This window comes from Leishmania braziliensis, chromosome 30, assembly GCF_000002845.2.
Source record: "Leishmania braziliensis MHOM/BR/75/M2904 complete genome, chromosome 30".
In the NCBI taxonomy this organism is placed as follows: Eukaryota; Euglenozoa; class Kinetoplastea; order Trypanosomatida; family Trypanosomatidae; genus Leishmania; species Leishmania braziliensis.
Genome location: NC_009322.2, coordinates 1,235,717 through 1,253,402, shown reverse-complemented (window position 1 = coordinate 1,253,402; position 17,686 = coordinate 1,235,717). Strand labels below are relative to the sequence as shown.

The 17,686-nt window shown below is 56.5% G+C and overlaps 6 protein-coding genes across 6 annotated transcripts; all 6 read right to left on the bottom strand.

The window, feature by feature from the left end:
- Nucleotides 1-924: 924 nt before the first annotated feature.
- CPC1 (putative chromosomal passenger protein) lies at nt 925-1,662 on the bottom strand (the record flags this gene model as incomplete). The annotated part of the gene is made up of 1 exon (XM_003723160.1): nt 925-1,662. The coding sequence occupies one exon, from the start codon at nt 1,660-1,662 to the stop codon at nt 925-927; it is 738 nt and encodes a 245-aa protein (XP_003723208.1).
- Nucleotides 1,663-7,291: 5,629 nt separating this feature from the next.
- On the bottom strand, nt 7,292-8,467 carry LBRM_30_3520 (putative casein kinase 1; the record flags this gene model as incomplete). Its single annotated transcript, XM_001566926.1, has 1 exon — nt 7,292-8,467. The coding sequence occupies one exon, from the start codon at nt 8,465-8,467 to the stop codon at nt 7,292-7,294; it is 1,176 nt and encodes a 391-aa protein (XP_001566976.1).
- An 817-nt stretch (nt 8,468-9,284) lies between these two features.
- On the bottom strand, nt 9,285-9,704 carry LBRM_30_3510 (putative zinc-binding protein (Yippee); the record flags this gene model as incomplete). The annotated part of the gene is made up of 1 exon (XM_001566925.1): nt 9,285-9,704. One exon carries the CDS (start codon nt 9,702-9,704, stop codon nt 9,285-9,287), a length of 420 nt encoding a protein of 139 aa, XP_001566975.1.
- Nucleotides 9,705-10,651: 947 nt separating this feature from the next.
- On the bottom strand, nt 10,652-11,854 carry LBRM_30_3500 (conserved hypothetical protein; the record flags this gene model as incomplete). The annotated part of the gene is made up of 1 exon (XM_001566924.2): nt 10,652-11,854. The coding sequence occupies one exon, from the start codon at nt 11,852-11,854 to the stop codon at nt 10,652-10,654; it is 1,203 nt and encodes a 400-aa protein (XP_001566974.1).
- Nucleotides 11,855-12,884: 1,030 nt separating this feature from the next.
- LBRM_30_3490 (conserved hypothetical protein) lies at nt 12,885-13,316 on the bottom strand (the record flags this gene model as incomplete). Its single annotated transcript, XM_001566923.1, has 1 exon — nt 12,885-13,316. The coding sequence occupies one exon, from the start codon at nt 13,314-13,316 to the stop codon at nt 12,885-12,887; it is 432 nt and encodes a 143-aa protein (XP_001566973.1).
- A 696-nt stretch (nt 13,317-14,012) lies between these two features.
- Nucleotides 14,013-16,343, bottom strand: LBRM_30_3480 (putative DNA ligase I; the record flags this gene model as incomplete). Its single annotated transcript, XM_001566922.2, has 1 exon — nt 14,013-16,343. One exon carries the CDS (start codon nt 16,341-16,343, stop codon nt 14,013-14,015), a length of 2,331 nt encoding a protein of 776 aa, XP_001566972.1.
- Nucleotides 16,344-17,686: the final 1,343 nt, after the last annotated feature.

Here is a 17,686-nt window from a genome sequence, read left to right as displayed (position 1 = left end):
ACGAGGTGTGGCGGAAAGAGGCGGCGAAAGACGAAACAGAGTAAAATGCGCATGATGTTGGGAGAAATGACGGTGTGCCGTCGCCTGCCTATCCAAATGATGGCGCTGCCGTCTATGGCGCCCATGCAGAATATCAGCTGATATCCGCCTGCCGTCATGCTCGAAGCACTCGAAGAAGGAAGGGGAAAAGGGAGAACAGCTGTGATGTACATAATGTTGGATTCGGTACTTTGGTTACTGGGGGTTTTCTCGGTGTGCTCTTCTAGAACACACCCAGCGCATTCTGCTGTCGATGGAGGAAAGTACGCACCTGCACGCCTCCACGACAGACTGGGGACACTATCACACAGGTGAGAGGGAAAGAGAACAAGGAAAAGAGAGAGTATGAGGCAATCAGGACAGTGAAGATAAACACACAGTCTAACGTTCTAAAGAGAAAATGAGAGAGAACCAAAGCTGAAACGCACACACACAAAAAAAAAAGAGGAAACGCACGCAAAGGACAACGAGTGGAATCGGTAGGGAAGAAAGAGGGCGTGCCAATGAGTCGTGTGGCAGCCTCGAGGGACACAAAGCAAGCCGCAACTGCGCTTACATGATGCCTCCCTTCTATTCACCAAAAATCAAATAAGGAGACAAAGATGATACGCCAACACATCACCTGCGTGATACTTCAAACAAGATTGCGCAACATGTAATGTTCTGTTGACAGCACCAGAGATGGTGCTACGATGATGATACCGTGTGGCTGGCCAAGGAGCGCGTGTGCGTCATGGCGGACATCTCTCGTGTAGGGATATGCCGCACCACGACAGCGTTCATCGAGGTTCCACTTCTCCCCTCGCTTGCTCACACATTCGCATACATGGGACCCAGGGTCACTTTGCCTTCTTCGCTGACTCCGTTGTACGGCCATACTCACAACTAAGAAGGAAGCCACTTGTCATGCGCACACTGGCTAGGCCCGCAGTGCACATAGCCCAAGTCGTTCTTGTAGGCGGCCTCCTCTTCAACAGTAAAGGCGTCCGTGCGCCAGTCTCCGCTAGCGTTGCGCACGGCCGAAACGGATTTAAGCGCCTTTGGGTACGGAGCAAATATGACGCTGAGGGGAAGGTCACCAAAGTTCTGGGTAAAGATGAGGTCGGGGTCGACGCCCTGCTGCGCCGCCACGCGCTTCGCCGTCAGGTGCGCTACTTTGGAGCGGCTGTTGCTCTTCAGCATCTGGTTCGTAGGCACGTCCGTCGGCCACTCCACACGTTGCCGCTTTTTGGACGGTGGGGGAGGGCTGGTGTTCGCTTTCTGCACAGATGGTGCGCGGCTAGTGGGGGCTGGCGTCGGTGTTGCCGTGCGAGCAAACGACCGTGAAGACTCTGGTGGAGCCGGCTTCGTTGCCGGGGTGCGTCCTACGAAGCCTTTAAGCGGGGTGCCACCGCCGTGCTTGCCGATAGCCGCTGTGTTCACATTCTGCGAGGCGAGCGCCGACACAGGGCCGTTGCGCACGTACGAAAAAAGAATCTTCGTTGCCTGGTCGTACTTCTCGAGAAAGTTTTCGCTGGACACCTGTGGAGCAGGGGGGAGTTGGCGAGAGATGTCCTCATCCTTGATAAACTGCCGGAAGAGAAGATCTTCGACCACATCGGGGGTCCACACCATAGCCTCCATGGTGGAGGCAAGCAGAAGAAAAATGACGAAGAGTGGATGGGGACGCGAGAAGTAAGTGCCAAACACGAACCACCTGTCGAGGCGACACACGCATGCGGTGTGGGAGAGAGAGAAAAAGAGGGGGGCCGAGGGGTTAGAAGAGGGTCAGAGGGGCGAGGAAGCAAGACACAACAAGAGAGACTCTTCCCTGTCTTGAACGCCCAAGATGAGTGGAAGATGTCAATGTACAACGGCGCTGGGTGGCGTGTGCGTGTGGAGGGGTCCAAGAGGGGGTTCAGAGAAGACGAGAAGGAACAAGTGAACAGCGCGGTACATGCACTGGCCCATTGGCAGAGCAACTTAGGGACAGAGATCGGTACCACCGAAACCGCACGGCTTCACACTCGCCGCCGGGCCACGCTACTCCGACTGACCCGCCACACGGCGCGGCCCGGTGTGTACATGGAGCAATTCAGCGGGGCATCGGTCAAGAAATTTCGTCTTGAAGCACATTGCAGCGCATCAGCGACTCAGCAGGCAACACACTGCCACGGCGCTCTGCAGAAATGTGCAGGCGGGCATAGGACAAGTGGAAAGCAAAATAACCGTGTATGGGTGAATTTGGTTGAACCTGACCTTCGAGCAGCGCAAAGGCTATTCACTTTTGTTTTCTCGTTCAGTCCAAGTCATTATCCCGCCCTTGCGCACTACAGTGACTCCTCCGTCCCTCCTCTAGGTTACCACACTGAGGTCTTCACTCGGAAGAGGAACGCTCAGCAGTAATGCACCGCACACCCGCAGGCAACGGCCTATGAAACGCTGATCTCTCAGTGTCACACTCGTAGCACACAGCATGCGCTATCGCCGTAACTTGCGCCCGACCAACAACGTTGATTGGCAAAAACCTTCGTGTAGATGCACATTTCCTGATAAAAGATGCATGAAAAAGGCGACAAGTTCTCTCCCCATCCGTCGCCGAGTGAGGCATGCGTGAGCGCAGGAAAGACGCGCGTACCGCCAAAGGGGGGGAAGTTAGAAGAAAGGAGAGCTAAAACGGAGCAAGAGCCACTGAAGAGCCAGCCGTGGGATGGGAGCAGATGAGTCCCACAGCGGAAGAGTCCGCAGGCGCACGAGGGCCGTCAGCTCTAGGGGAAGGCGAAACGTCGAAAAAGGGGGCAAAAATACGCGCGTGCCAACGAATAAAGAACATACGTTGTTCGGCAACGCAAATGCTAACCAAACTGCGGGGGAGAGAAAGGAGGAAAAGGAAAAGACGGCATGGATTTCGCGGCGAATTTGCTTGCCGACGCAAGGCGGTTGTTCTGAGCGCCTCAAATGCTGAGCAGCTTCATGTACAGATTTCGTACACAGCCGTGCACCACCTCTCCATCTATCCCCACGGCACTTTGCAGCTGCGTTCCTGGCGCACACAGGCACGAACGCCTCCTTTTCCCACAATGTCAGCGCTGCATCGACCTCCCTCTCGTGTCCAGAGCGCCACCTCTCAAACCCCCAAAAACTCCCTCGAGGACGCGTCGGTTGGATTGAGGTACCCCCACGGACGCAGATGCAGGCCACTCGAATGCCACGTTGGTGCCAAAGGTCGCTGAGGAGACTCAACAGAGCTCTCTACTCAATATTGAGTCCAACACCTCCGAGGGCGCTGTGCTTTCTCTGTGCGCACACAATGGGGAGATGATGAGCGACAAAGGATACCTGCGGCAGGGCTGCTAAACAACAAGTCATGAGCTGCTCGTGGTATATGTGAATTCCTCCTCAGTCACGGTGCGCAGAGCGATAAAGCTACAAGCGGTACCGACACGCCGGCATCCACATGTGGACCCTCCCTCGGTTCGACCTCCGCGGCTGGTAGAGGCGCGTGTCTCACCTTCTTCTTCTAAGCCCACAGCACCTCTGCTACCCCAGAAGACGTCGGTGAGGCAAACACCACCACAACCGCCTTCCCTGTAGAAGGGTTCTGCCGAGTCCACAGTCAAGTAGCATTCTCCTCCCCTCGCAACACCTTGCGGACTGTTCACAGCAAAGCCGCGGTGGCACCCCCCCCCCCCCCGAGGTATGGCGATGCAGCATTTCACTCCACTCCATGGGATACAACTGCAAGCGCGCCTCAACAAGTCCGAAGAATGGGAAAAAGACCATAGACGGGCTCATGGTCGCAGTGTGCGGTGCAGGCACCACCACTAAAATCAAGGAAACAACGGGGCGCCTGGCAGACGGCTTCTTTTCCATTGCAAGCTCGACCTTCGCTACGGTCCGCAAGGACTCGCGAATAATTCACTCCGACCCAGTCCAGTGAGAGTTCTCACCAACGTAAGCCGCATCGTCAGTTGTCCTTCGCAACAGCTCGGCATCAGCTGCCCCTTGAGGAAATCCTCTATTGGGGAGTGATGAGCAGGGTGGCGCCGCGAATATGTAGCAGCACATTCCGCACCGTGTGGAGGAGCTCTGCGTGCATGCCTTCAAGAACTGCAACCACGCTGATGTTGGTACATGCTGTGGGCTTGGCTAAAGTACTGGCAGCAGCCCATACCCACGTAATCGACTGAGCCACCGCCACGCTCCACCTTCCCCTCCCTCCCCGTTGGAATGGTGCGCTGTCTCTAGTATACATCACCCCTCTGGAAGATGCGCCTGCTTCCCCTCCTCGCAGGCAGCGGCACAGTGCCATACTGTGCAGCAGCATCTGGCGGCAAACGCCACGTGCGGGTTCTCAAAGCCGGCCTGCTTTCCCTTCGCGGCGAGTGGGGGTCAGACCGGGGACAACACTCTCTGGGACAGCAGAGCTCCAGCGCAGTGCAACCGTGCACCTGGGTCCACCTTTCACATCTTCCACTGCAGTACGCGTTCACGCCCCGTGTGTGCCACGCGAAAGGGGTAAACCGAGAACGATTCCGTCCACTGAGCGCGACCTCAAGCCTCGCTCCTTTCCATGGCTCGAGTGCGAGCTACATTTTAAACGAGGGGTGCTGTCGGCGGTGCGTGAAGTTCGCAGACCGGCAAAAGCCTCTCGCAGGACGAAGCGGTAAGCGCAGCTGAAGAGCATTTTTTGGGTGCCCTCATGCGGCGTTTCTGCCTGCAGGCCATTCCCTCTGTCGCCTAGCCTTGGCGGCTGCGGGTGTTGCGGCCGTTCCTCTTCTGGTGGCAGCGCCAATGGGGCATTCCCTTCCGTCTCGCGAGTAACGTTCAGCAATGCTGTTTCACAGCTTCTGAGACCCTGCGGCTCCGGGACGGTCGCTCCGCACTCCTCTTCCCGTGGAGGAGATCGGCAACGATTCCTGCATGGCCACATCTCTCATCGTAAGATGGTGACCCATAGCCCAGGTACCGCCGCAGCGTTGCGTAGGACGTAGGGCCTGTCATGCACCTCGGTTGGTGCGCTGACACTCCGTTCGCTGCCATACACCTTGATGCGCTTCTTCTCGCGGAGGTCAGCCTGCAGTGCGGGCTGAGCCGCTTTGTCGCTTCGCGCACTGGCCATCTGCATGCCAGGGGCGTGAACATCCGTGCGCCGCTCCTCCGGAGTGGCACCAGTCACCCAAGAAGCTCGCCACCCCAGTTTCTGTAGGTGCGGTTCCCGTGTGGGTAGGAAGGCATTGTATGCCACCCTGCGCAGTGACGTGCGCCCTTCCAACAGTAGCCCGTAGTACTCACCCCCTATTGAATCTCCCTCCCACAACAGGGGCCTGAACGCTCAGGCAGTTCAACTGTTTTACTCGGACCTCGAAGAGCCGCTTGGTCAAGTTGTCGCGCTACTGCACCTTCGCGAGTGGCATCGTGGGCATTTTTGACGGCGGCGAAGACTGCCTAAGCCTGAGGGAAAAGGAAAGACTACGAGAACGGGGCAAGCGGAGGGGGGGGGGGGGGGGGCGCTGCATAGGGCGTTTGGTCTGGCAGTGGTGGTGCCAGGGGCAGTCAAATACCGAAGAAAATATGAAAAAGTAGAACGAAAGAAAGAAGGCGGTGTACACATGCCATGCATGGGCTCTCAATGCAGTGACCTCACAAGCGCGAGATCTCGGTCTCCATATAACCTACTACTACCGCAGTCCACTCCCGAACTAAGTCGTCGTCGCTGCCCACGCTTATTGAGCGCGGTTGGGATTGAGGCCACGTAGCCCCGTCATAGTACAACTCACAACTACGAAAAAGAGAATGAAGACAGAAAAGGACTGTGGGATAGTACTAAGCTAGAAACTATACAGATGACGCATGACGAGCACTACGAACAACCACACAAATTCGTCAGTGTAACACTTCTGCCAGCGTGTCTCGCCTCCACGCCTCGATGCGGGAGGAAAGAGGGGCAGAGCAATCCAGAAATGATGAAACACGAGCAGCAAAGCGTAAACACTTCCTCTGTTTTCAACCTCACGCCGAACTCGGCAAACCAACCCTCACTTTCTCGGGTGATCCGTAGGAGAGAGACTCCCAGCGCGGTTGGAAATCCGAAGGAAGCGAGGCACACATAAAAGGGAAGTTGGGTCGCAGAGAGAAGGAAGAAGAATGAACGCCGTCGCAACTTTCACGTTGCGTTGGGGCGTGTGGTTGCCTTACGTGCTGCGAAAAGGTGAAAAGGCGGAAAGGGGAGGGGGGCGTGGCGAAGTCGAACGAACAGAGAAACAAAACGGTAAAAATGCAACAGCGCGTTGACAGAGAGCGTCCTGTGCACAAAACGAGAGCGAAAAAGAACAACGGCAACGCACAGAGCAGCAAGAGGCAGAAAGAGGGGCTGCAAAGACGTTGCCCCGGTAGTACAGCAGCATACAGAGACAACGCCTTCCCCACCTCCCTCTTGGCGCACATGTATCTCGACGGAAAGAGAGAGGCCTCGCGCAAACGATATAGCTAAAAACACACACGGAGCAGCACAGGCGTCTACACATCGAAAAAGTCACAAGGACGCTCAGCCCCTTTCTGCACACTCAAGCAAGGAGAGATGCGGAGAGGCACACCAGCGCTGGCTTTTCACACTACGTGACGGTTTCATCGGGAAAAGACGAAATAGAAAACGCACCGCGCCTTCTTTAGCGCAAATCAGTGCATCACCACACAGAAGGGGGGATGCCAACACAGTCCATCGACGGCAAAGAGACAGCTACTAAGAACATGCGATTACATAAGCTACAACCTGGTTACAGGAGCAAACAGGCGTGAATGATAGAGCGCACAGCACAGCAAGCATGCGCGACTGCATGGAGGAAGAAGAAATGAAAGATCAAAGCTCACGGGTGGACACAGAGAAAAGGAACCGAGTGCATGTAGATGACAAGAAGCAGAAGCGCACGGCATAATGCAGCAGCGATGAAAACACTGTGGCGTGCGCATAGACCAGCAAGCACACTACCCTTGAATAATGGAGCGATCCAGGTAGCGCCAAAGAGGTGAGGAAGGCAGAAAGGAATGGGGCCGCTATGAAACGCGTTCGTTCTGGAGATGCGCGCCAGACCAGTCGCATGGCTCGGGCGATGACGAGCTGGCGCCACTTCGTCCTACCAACGTCCGCCTCTTCCCCTCCACCTCACTCTCAGCCACTCCCTTGTATCGCAGTTTGCACAGCACGAAAATATGTCCACGGGACTCCAGTACATCAGCGCAGACCGGCATAGTGTCTTCATCTGGGGTGTTTAGCTCAGAGGTAGTCGTTAAGGCCATAGATGTCTTGCATGTCCTCGGTAAAGTTGCTATTCGGCTGCGATTTGCTCATCTCGTTTGCCGCGCTGTCCCCCATAAAGATGGAGGAGGTCATGAAGTTGGAGCCGCGAACAGCAACACCGGAGTGTGCCCCAGAGACGCGCGGGCTTTGAACGGACCCACGTGCGTCGGACGTGGACTCGCCCTCGCTTCCGTTGATCCACTGGTAGCAGTAGTCGTACTCTTCCCCCATGTCTCTAATTGCGGCAGAAAGCAGCTCCACACAGTGGCGGTAGTTTGGCTCTTCCTCAAACTCTAAGGAGCGGGTGTACGCAAGGTAGTCGGTCAGCTGATGGGGACAGCCCTTGCACAGTTCCGCCGGCGGCGTGGCAATCTTAATGTCGCGAATGCGCTCAAAGTGTACATCCCTCTTAGGCGACTTGAGCCCCTGCCAGGGTAGGCTGCCACGCACGAAGTAGGCAAGCATGTAGGAAACCGACTCCAGGTCATCACGCCGAGACTGCTGGATGCCCTGGTGGGTGTTGATGCTAACGTAGCGTGCCGTGCCAGTCAGCGACCGGCCCTCCGCGTACGGAATATGCTTCCCCTTGGAGTCGCGCCATGCCTTGGACAGGCCAACGTCGATCACATACACGACGTGGGAGTTGGCCCCTAGTCCCATAACAAAGTTCTCTGGCTTGATGTCGCGGTGCAGGTAGCCGACGCTGTGGAGATACTGAAGCCGCTGAATGATCTGGATGCCGATCATGCAGACCGTCTTGATGTTGAACTTGTGGTGGCACACGTCAAAGAGGTCCTCCAGGCACGGACCAAGAAGGTCCATCACCATGACGGTGTAATCTCCCACGCGACCGCAGTAGTAAGACTTCGGGATGCCGATAGTCACCGGGCACTCGTTGAACTTTTTGTAGATTCGACTCTCCAAGTTGAGGTGCGAGCGGCAGTCATACTTCGTCAGCTCCATCTTCATGGCGACAGGGTGGCCGCTGTTCACCTCGATGCCTTTGAACACCTCACCAAAGGCGCCACCCCCCAGGCGCTCCTGAATGCGGAAGCGACCGCCGATGAGCACATCCTGGGCGCGCTTATTCGTCGCACCGGTGGCGCAGCTCTCGGTCTCGCCACGGATCTGTCTGTGAGAAGACGCCTGCATTGTGTCACTGAGGAGAGGTCGGGCTGGAGGAAAACACTTAGGGGCACCAATGAATTCCTGAAGAGTCGAGGGAAACAGCAATCCCACATACCACTCACACGTCGATGAAAAGAAAGATGGCAGTGGTCGAGGTGAGGGAGAAATCGAAACGGCAGAGCATCTCAGAAGATAAAGAGAGGAGCAGTACGTAAGTGAGCCCTCATCACCTGCAAGGCGCGCGGGAAAAGGACCGGTGGTCGCCATACGGACGCGAGACGGGAGGGTAAAAGACTGCGAGCCGCACCGATGTAAGGAAGAGGTCATACAAAGAGAGTCACACAAGCAAAACATGACGCCGCGGTGCACCCCAGTGACTTTGCATTCCTTTCTTTTTTTTTGCCTATTTTAACGGCCTCGCCTGCTTGTTCGGGGGGGAAGACGCGTGCAGGTGCGCTTGTTGATAATGGGATACGTGCCTCATGTCGAGGGGAGCAGCAACAAGTACCGTGAAGGTGCACACCAGTGCAGTGGAGCAATAGAAAAGGGGGAAGAGAAAAAGCAAATGCGGCAAGGCGCCACGGGTTCGACTACTGTGATCTCCTCCTGTGTGGTGAGCGGGTGTGGGGAGGCGAGGAAGAGGGAGAGAGGAGCGCCAAATCGCGACAACGCGAGAAGAGACGGTGAATGAGGAAATTCCCCGTGTGTAGAACACAGTGGATGTACCACGGCGTTGGGTAGAAGAGGTTGAAATTCGTCTAGAGAGTACCGTGGCAACTTGGCGCGGAGCCACAAGTACAGCCAAATCACTCTTGCTGAAATGCAGCTAGTCTAATGCCGATCACTGGGCGACGGGCAACGAAAAGGTGATGTTGCCCTCAGGAATGCTGTAGCCGAGGGCCCCGCGCAGCTGCCCGTGGGCAATGGACCGAATGAGCTGACGCTCCAGCACGAAGCGCTGCATCTTGTACATCTCGCGCTCATCCACCGCGAAGTCGTAACCCCAGCCGACGTACTGGTCACAGTTAGAGCAAAATACATCGCGCACACGGTGCAGCCCCGTCATCAGCTGCTTTTCCTCCTGATGGCCATAGTAGGTGTTCTCGCAGCGAGAGACAAGGAAAGCCTTGCCGTGGCGGCCACGAAAGTTGTCGGAGACGATGTCCTCAGTGATGCAGAAGTGAGCACCACAGAATGCGCACCCAAAGCCGCCCTCCCCACCACTTGGCGCAGCGAGGCGCGTGCGAAGGCGCTTCACCATGGCAACTGACAAGGCCCTCCTCCACTATAGGCCAAAAAGAAAAACAGAAAGGGATTGAGACGAAATCTCCAACCACAACGCGATGGGGTATATCCAGTGAGGTACGCGACGGAGACGGCCTCTCTTCTTCTGTCGCTTTCGCTCTCTCTCAAGCACAAGGTGACTACGCTGCTGAAATAGAGGGGAGGGAAAGGCGAGAGGAAACGCAGGTGCTGGCAGGGGATGTGCTGCATGCGCGGTGTGCAACAAGAGAAGAGAATAAAAACAAAGCGATGCGAATATTTTTTGAGTGGTGGTGGCAATGGAAGATGCCAACATGAGCATCACAAGAATCTCGGCACAGGCGGGTGCAGGGGAGGGGGAGGGGGGTGAGATGAGTGGTGGTTGGAGGGGGACGCAGCTCAGACGCTCTTTATTCGTATAGCAATATGCATCAGCCTTGTTTCTCTACAGTCCCCTGGAGAACCGGAGGCCTCCTCGCCAAGAAGTAGCGCAAAAAAAAAAGAAGAGCAGAAGAGAGAAGTGGACGCATGTACGCTGCATGGCAGACACGCACAGGCGTGAGCACCACACACGTCCAAGAAAAAAGTTGGCTCGTTTTCGGCTCTCCATATTTGTCGTCTTTCTTCTTTGGCTTTCCCGTCCTTCAACACACCCCCTCCCCCGTGTGACGCCACAGTGCGCGCTTCAGAGGCAGGTGGGCGCACACGCACACACACGCACAGCTTACAAAAAAGGTGGCCGCCACACGCTTTATGGGCCTCTCGCTTCTTCTGCCTTGGCATCCGCCATCGCCACAGCCACCGCGCTGAGAGAGAAAAAAAGAGTAGTGGAGAAGAACAGCCTGACGACGAGAGGGGAAGACACTGACGCCCGATGCAGCCCCCCCCCCCCATCCCCCGCGCCACCTCGATGCACTGGAAACCGGCTCGGCACGGTCGCTCAGCTCACGCAAAGAGGCGAGAGGTCATCTGCAGCGGCACATGCGCAGAGGAGGGCAGTGGCTGCCCGTTCACCAATATGGCCCTGGGGTTCGGATACGCATGGGTCAGGGTGAGATTCAACGGCTCAGCCTCGACCCCCGGACATGCAACGACGTTGTGAGTAATAACCTCGACAGGAGTCGCCACAGGATACGCTATGACGTCGCCAATCTTGAAGTGTGTAGCGCGCACCTCGTGTAAGAGCAGAAGCCCAAAGTTCTCCTTGTCATCAGACACCAGCAGCGTGACAGGCTGCATCGCGGGCTCTGTGATTATGTCCACTACGCCGACAACTTTGGCGGAGGTGTTTTGGGTGTACTTTCGATGGGTTTGCTCGATACGGGTGCAGATCTTCTTGAAGTCGCGCTTGCCAATGCTGTTGGACGTCTTCATTCGACTCTGTGCCCGCAGCAGTACCTTCGCATTTTCCTCTGAGAGGTGACGGGTACCTCTGAGGCGCTCATTGTCGAGGCTGTGCGCCTTCCAGTAGTCCATCGCTGCCGCACCAAAGTGGCCCAGAAGGCTTTCCAGCACGGCCTTATTGTACGGCACATCAGGGTCCTCGGGGCATTTCCGCTCGGCCTGCTGCATTGCTGCCAGCGCCTTGCGCACGCCGTCAAACGTCATGCCCTCTAGCGTCACCTTCGACAGCAGCGACAGTGCCAGTGTGTTCCATGCATCTGGGTCGTCCACGTTGGTGCTGACGGCAGCGCGGGCCTTGGTCACGGCGTCCTCCAAGTACACCTTGCGCTGCTCAGGTGTGACTCCCTCCTCACCGCAGCGGTTGCGCTGGATTTGGCTGTACTTACATAGCGCCTCGGTGTGCGCCGGGTTTACGCGCAGCGCATTATCAAGTGCCTCACAGGCCTCCTTAAAGGCGTTCCGACGAAGCAGGCACTCGCTCAGCTCGACCCACGTCGTCGCCGAACCGGGTTGCAGCTTCAGCGCCAAATTAAGATCCTTCTCCGCCTCTCGCGAGACGCGGGGAAGCAACAGCATTGCTTGACTACGCAGTAGCAAAATTCGAACCTTGGTGGCCGCGTCCTTCTCGTCGGGCAACGGAAGACTCGCCAGGATGCGCTCGACACCCGTGCGCACCGTCTCGTTGAAGACGCGAATTCGCTTCAGGTCGGCCACCTCCTTCTCCAGCGCTGCGAGAGATGCCATGGCATGGGTTGTCGACAGCATCTCTTGCGTGCCCATGTACCTCAGCCTTATGCGTCCTGCCGGTATTCACTTGGCTTTGAGGGGCGGTCGATGAACCGCTGTCGTACCTCAAACAGCAGTGAGTCGTGTGTGCCTGCACGGTAGATGCACAGACGCGGAGAGGGTGCGGCACCGATGCACGATATAGGCACGACAGATCACTGAATGCGGGCACTCGCAGGGAGGACAAAAAGCGGGCAAAGGGCAACTGAAACTCTATGGGCAGGTGCAAGAGAGGGGGATGTGCAGTTGTCTAACACTCGCAAAACGGGCGCAAGTGGGAAGCGAAGAACAATATGAAAAAAAAAAATAATTGGCGGGCTGATGTCGCTGCGTGTAAGAGCTCGATGTCGTAGCTGGCAGGAGGCTCAGTGCGACAAGGAAGGAGGAGCGAAGCGTCTGTGTGTGTGTGTGTGTATGTCTTTTGTTGCTGGTATTGTAGGTTGTCTCGGTGTGTACGAGTGTGCAGAAGGCACGAACGAGTACGCACACGCACAACGAGAGAAGCTAAACAGAAGCGGAGATGTGCCGAGCAAAAGGACCGAGATATGGGAATGATCTACCCCACGTGACGGCTACCTCGTTGATGGACAATGGGATGACTAGCGAAAAGGGGGCGCGGATAGAGGGAGAAGCGAAAGGCAAGCGGAGAGATGCAGAGGGTGCAGAAGGAAAGCGCGGGCACATGTGGTATGAGTCGGTGTTGCTGTGCACGCGGATGCACATCTCACGTAGAAGAGAGAAAATGCGCGACGTGGAGAAGAACAAGGCGGGTGGAAGTGCATCAGACAACACCATTAGCGTCGTTGTGGGGAAGGGGGGGGGCGTTAGATTTTTATTTTCCCTCTCCATTCCACTTGGTAGTCAATCCACCACCTCTTGGCAGAGACGAGGCAGAAGAAGGCAGTAAGGAGAGAAAAAGAAGCGAAACAACAAGCACCGCCGCCCCTGCGGCTCTGTGGCCGTGTGCACCTGTGCCCCACCGCAGCTCTTACAGAACAGCAGTGTAGGCCAGTACCACTGCCTCGCCGTTTGGCGTGGTCACCAGGGTCTTCTTGCGGCAGCTGTTAGCCACGCGGCACAGCGAAAGAAGGGAAAGCGCTGACAAAGGCGCAGCAAATTCGTCGACACGCCACGCCAGCGCCACGCCGTGGCTCTCATCCGCAGTGTCCGTCTCGTAGATGTGTGCATGACAGCCGTACGTGCGGCGCATCGCCCCATCCTCAGCAATGTAGCGGCACACCTCCGACCCAATACGGTCTGGTGAAGCGCAGCGATATCGCAAGCTCAGGAGCAGGCATGAGAGAGAGGAGGGTGAAAAAGGCGCCGCATCGGAGGCACTGCAGTCGTCTGCGATGGATGAATCGGACGACACACACTCTCTTGGTCGCTTGTGTATCAGGAGGGAGAGGTATGTGCCCATATTGGCGTGAGGGAAACGACCCCGCAAAGGACGGGAGACGTAGTCGCCTGCTGCACGTGTGTGTTTGTGATTGTGTTGGGGTGAGGAAAGGAGAGGAGTAAACAGCAGTGATGGCCCATAAGGGCGATGAGCGCAGTTTTGTCTACCGGGTTACAAAGGTGCGCCCATCCTGTAGCAGCTGCGGCACTGGCCCAAGTGGAAAGCAGCAATGTTGTGAATGAAGCAGCTCCGTAGTGGGGCTTTGCTGCAGGGACGTATGGTTGAGGAGAGGGTGTATGACAGCGGAAGAACGAAACGTCAAGAAATGCAGTCCCTGAGCCCAGCGCCTTCCGCCTCAATGAATCGGGGATGTTCTGCTAGACTACGGCTCACCGTGGTGCAGACTACCATGAGCATGCTGGGGAAAACACACTGTCGCCGTGGTTGATGGTCTCAGGAACCTTCACCGGTTGTTGAGTTACAATGTGTGCTGTGTACGTATGCGTGTGTGCGTAGAAAAGAGGGCGGATACGAGCGGTGATGGTGCGCTATCGGCCGCGGCCCTTCTGGCGCGCCTCCCCCTTCTTGACGCCCACACGCCACGGGCACAGAAAGGGGGGAGGGGAGAGTGGAGAGACCAAAAAGAAAAAGGAGTCCTCAGCAAGGCAGGCGTAACAGAGAAATGTTAGCCATGAAGAGCAGAGACCCTGGGAGACATCAGGGCGTCTCTGTCCGTGTGACAGCCCACTCAGCATCACCGCTCGCATCGTGTTGCACTGCCAAGGACTGCGCCTTGTACATCTCAGCCACCTGCTGCGTGTTCGTCGCGTCCACAGGGTTTTTGTCCTCGCGCTGTCGCACGTAGCGGGGGAAGCGCAGCGCAATGCCTTTGTTGGGGTCAACAAGCCCCACGGCCGCCTGGTGCACTGGCGACACTGACAAGTCCGCCGCCTTCACCTCCCACACTTGCGCCTCAGTGAGCCACACGTCCGGCTCTTCTCCACCTGCGCGGTAGTAGCGCGGCTTATCGTGTACCACGAAGGGCTTTAATGATTGTGTGAGCTTCTCCAGCTCTTCGTCCTGGAAACCAGTACCAATTTTGCAGATGCTCTGGTACTCGTCCGCCTTCGGATCGTAGCACGCGAGCAGGAAACCGCCAAACACGCCAGTTCGCTTGCCCTTGCCATAGAAAGCGGCGATGGGAACGAGATCCAGCGTATCGGTGACGCCGTCCATGTAGTCCTTCTTCAGCTTTAGCCAGTAGTGCGAGCGTTTGGCAGGGGTGTAGGTGGCCTCCTCCTCGAGCGTCTTCACCATTAGTCCTTCGCAGCCATCCGCAATGGATTTCTCTAAGAACTTTTGCACGTCCTCGACGTCGTCAGAGTCCAAGTACGCTGCAAAACACAGCTTTGCTGGGAGAGGACGGATGTAGCGCCAGAGCAACTCCCGGCGCTGCTGCAGTGTCTTATTCAGCTGCGGCTCTCCGTTCAAGTACAATAGGTCAAACACGAACAAGCAGACCGAAATGCTAACATCTTTCTCCGCAATGTTCTTTCGACCTCGATGCTGCAGCACCTGGAAGGCTTGCAGGGCCCCGGTCTCCGGATGCACCGCCACTACCTCCGCGTCGATAATGAAAGACTGTACCTCGGCAGCGTCAAAGGTGTTTGGTAATATCGCGATGACGTCAGGGTACTTGCCAGTGTGTGTCTCGGAGTTGCGGGAAAAAATATGGAAGCCGTTATCCTCGCTGTAGTGAATTTGGGCGCGCTCTCCGTCGTACTTGTACTCCGACGTAAACTTTTTGCCTTGCAGACGGTCCAGGATGACGGTGATGCCGCTTGTCGGGTGCGCCAGCTGAGGCTTCACCGGCAGCCCAGGCCGAATCGACAGCTCCTTGGCGTGCACTTTCGCGATGCAGCTACCGGGCACCAAAATCATGAAGCCGCTCGCTAGGACCGCGCTCAGCACCACGTCTAGACTCGGCACCTCGTAGAAGATACGAGCGAGGCTGTCGGCCCCGGAGTTCAGCAGCGTCTGGAGCTGCACCTCACTCATGGTGTGCATTTGCGCGCTACCGACGAAGTGAAGAGCAAAGGCGTACCCGACGGCTGCCAAGGCGGACGGCTCGGCAAGGCCGATGCGCATTTTCTGCTGCAGCCCGCGCACAATCAGGTTCACCTCCGGCCCCTGTGCGTCACGCAGCAGCCCCTTGATCAAGTCTGACCGCCGCCGCACCACATCCTTGCCGCTCATCATCGCGATCTCCCTGTACGACTTGAACACGCTCCGCGCGGAGAGCGCCTTCGGCTTCATCAGTGTGCTTTGCTTCTGCTTGTGCATCTGCGCGATTTCTGCCAAATCGCCGCTTTGACGGTACTCTTCTTTGGCGCGGGATTCCGTCATGCCGCAGCACTCAGCTACCGCCTTCACCAGTACCGCATCCCCAATGCCTAGCTCCACGCCTTCGTGCTGCGGTGCGTGCTTGTTGATCACCAGGTACATCACCGGCACCAAATCCTCTGGGCATCGTTCGATTACGGCGAGAAGCAAAAAGGTGAGCTGCTTTAAGCACTCAAGCCGCGAGCCGGTGGCGCTAATATCTGCCAGTACGTCGACTACTACTGCAAACGGCACCGGCTCCAATGCACCAGCGGTCGGCAGCGCGGCAGGAGCCCGGGGAGGCAGCCACACTGACTCGAATGTCGTCACAGGATCGAAGGTGGACTCCTGGAAGAGCTTCGCCATGGACGTCGCCGTGGGCGGCGGCACATTGGCGATCAGCGCCTTGTACTCCGCAACGTGTTGTGCATAGTAGGCATTCGTCGGTTCATTCCACCTTGTCCGCCGACCAGTGGCGGTGTCTAAGGTCGGAGTGCTTGATACGCATTGACTCGCCACCTTTTCCTCCTCGCGGGGCCGCTTTCGATCTTCTCGATTTGAAGCGGTAGTTACCTTTTTCGTTGCCTTACGCGAATTGTCGGCCTCGTTCGACACACCCACCGAGGCCACAGGCACAAAGAGGCGGTCGAGGGTGGTTTGATGCATGACGTGCCCCACCTGCAATCTATGCCGAAGAAAAGGATAGAAAAGAGAGGTACGCCTCTCTGTGCTCGCCTGTCGTAGTGATGCGCAATAAGGACGGGGGTGAATCAACGAAACACGAAGAAGAGCGATCGATGCTTTCAGTTTTTTGTGTTGTTCGTTACGCAGTGTTAGTGTTAGTGCTACGTGGCGCGCTCTGGCAGTCCGCTGAAGGTGTGAGAGAGGGTGCGATCATGAAGGATCGGCGGTTGGCCAAGAGTGCATCCCAGCTCGAGTGTGTGGCTTCGAGTACGTGCACGGGTCCACTTTGCGAGCCTCCTCCACAAACGCCCCGGCGGAGAGTGCGACGAGTAAGAGCGCAGAAGGTGCGTCAACGGAAAGGAAAAAGGTGCTCAGTGTGAAGCCAAAGGTGCAGAGGAAGGATGGAAGAGGCATCGGCTGTCCGCTGCGGAGAGCTCTTCCGCGAGTTGCACGCTGAGGACAGTGGTGAAAGAAACAGAAGACAATCTCGCTTGCTTTCACCACCTGGTTTCTTTTTTCGCCGCGATCACGTGTCATTCTCTACGGTGCGGATTGGCAAAACAATGTGTCAAGACAGTATCGCACACCGGAGTCCCGCAACTAGGGAAAAAGAGCCCATCGAACAGCCTAAGTGCGCGGTGCGCCAGCGTCAGTGTCAACGCCCCAGAAAGCCCCACCACGCAGGGGGGGGGGGGTGGGAGGGAGGGGGTCACGGAATTCGTTGCAAAACACACTGACAGCAAAACATCGGGGGATGATAATGACAACTGCAGGCCAGTCTCATCGGCCTGCAGTTGTCATTGGTGCTACTTCTTGCATGCTCATTCGTTAATATAGAAAAGAGAGGAAGAGACGAAAGACAGAGAAAGGGGACAAGAAGAGTGGCACCTACACGGCGAGGAGCTGACAGACCACAAGACAAACCAGAGCACATGCAAACGCACATCCATACCAATATCAAAAAAGAAAAATTCTGCATCAAATCAACCACACGCATACGCCGTCACAACATAGATTGAAGCATCGCTACCCGTGCGGCATTCTATTTCGTTGTTTTCTGTCTGCACCGCTCTTGTCGTCTCACGCGCTGACGGAAAAAAGGGGGGAGGATGGAGATACCACGTCAGACAACAAACAAAGAGGAAGCGAAAGTAAAGGCAAAGAAAAAAAGAGAGAAAAGGAGGCCAAGAGAGACAAATGGGAAAGAAAGAAAGCACGCCAAGGTGATGAGGTACCAACGGACACACAACGCACACGCAGACACAAACCCGAGAGAAGCTCAAAATGGCGGGAAAAAAAAGACAGAAAGAACGACCACCGAAGTT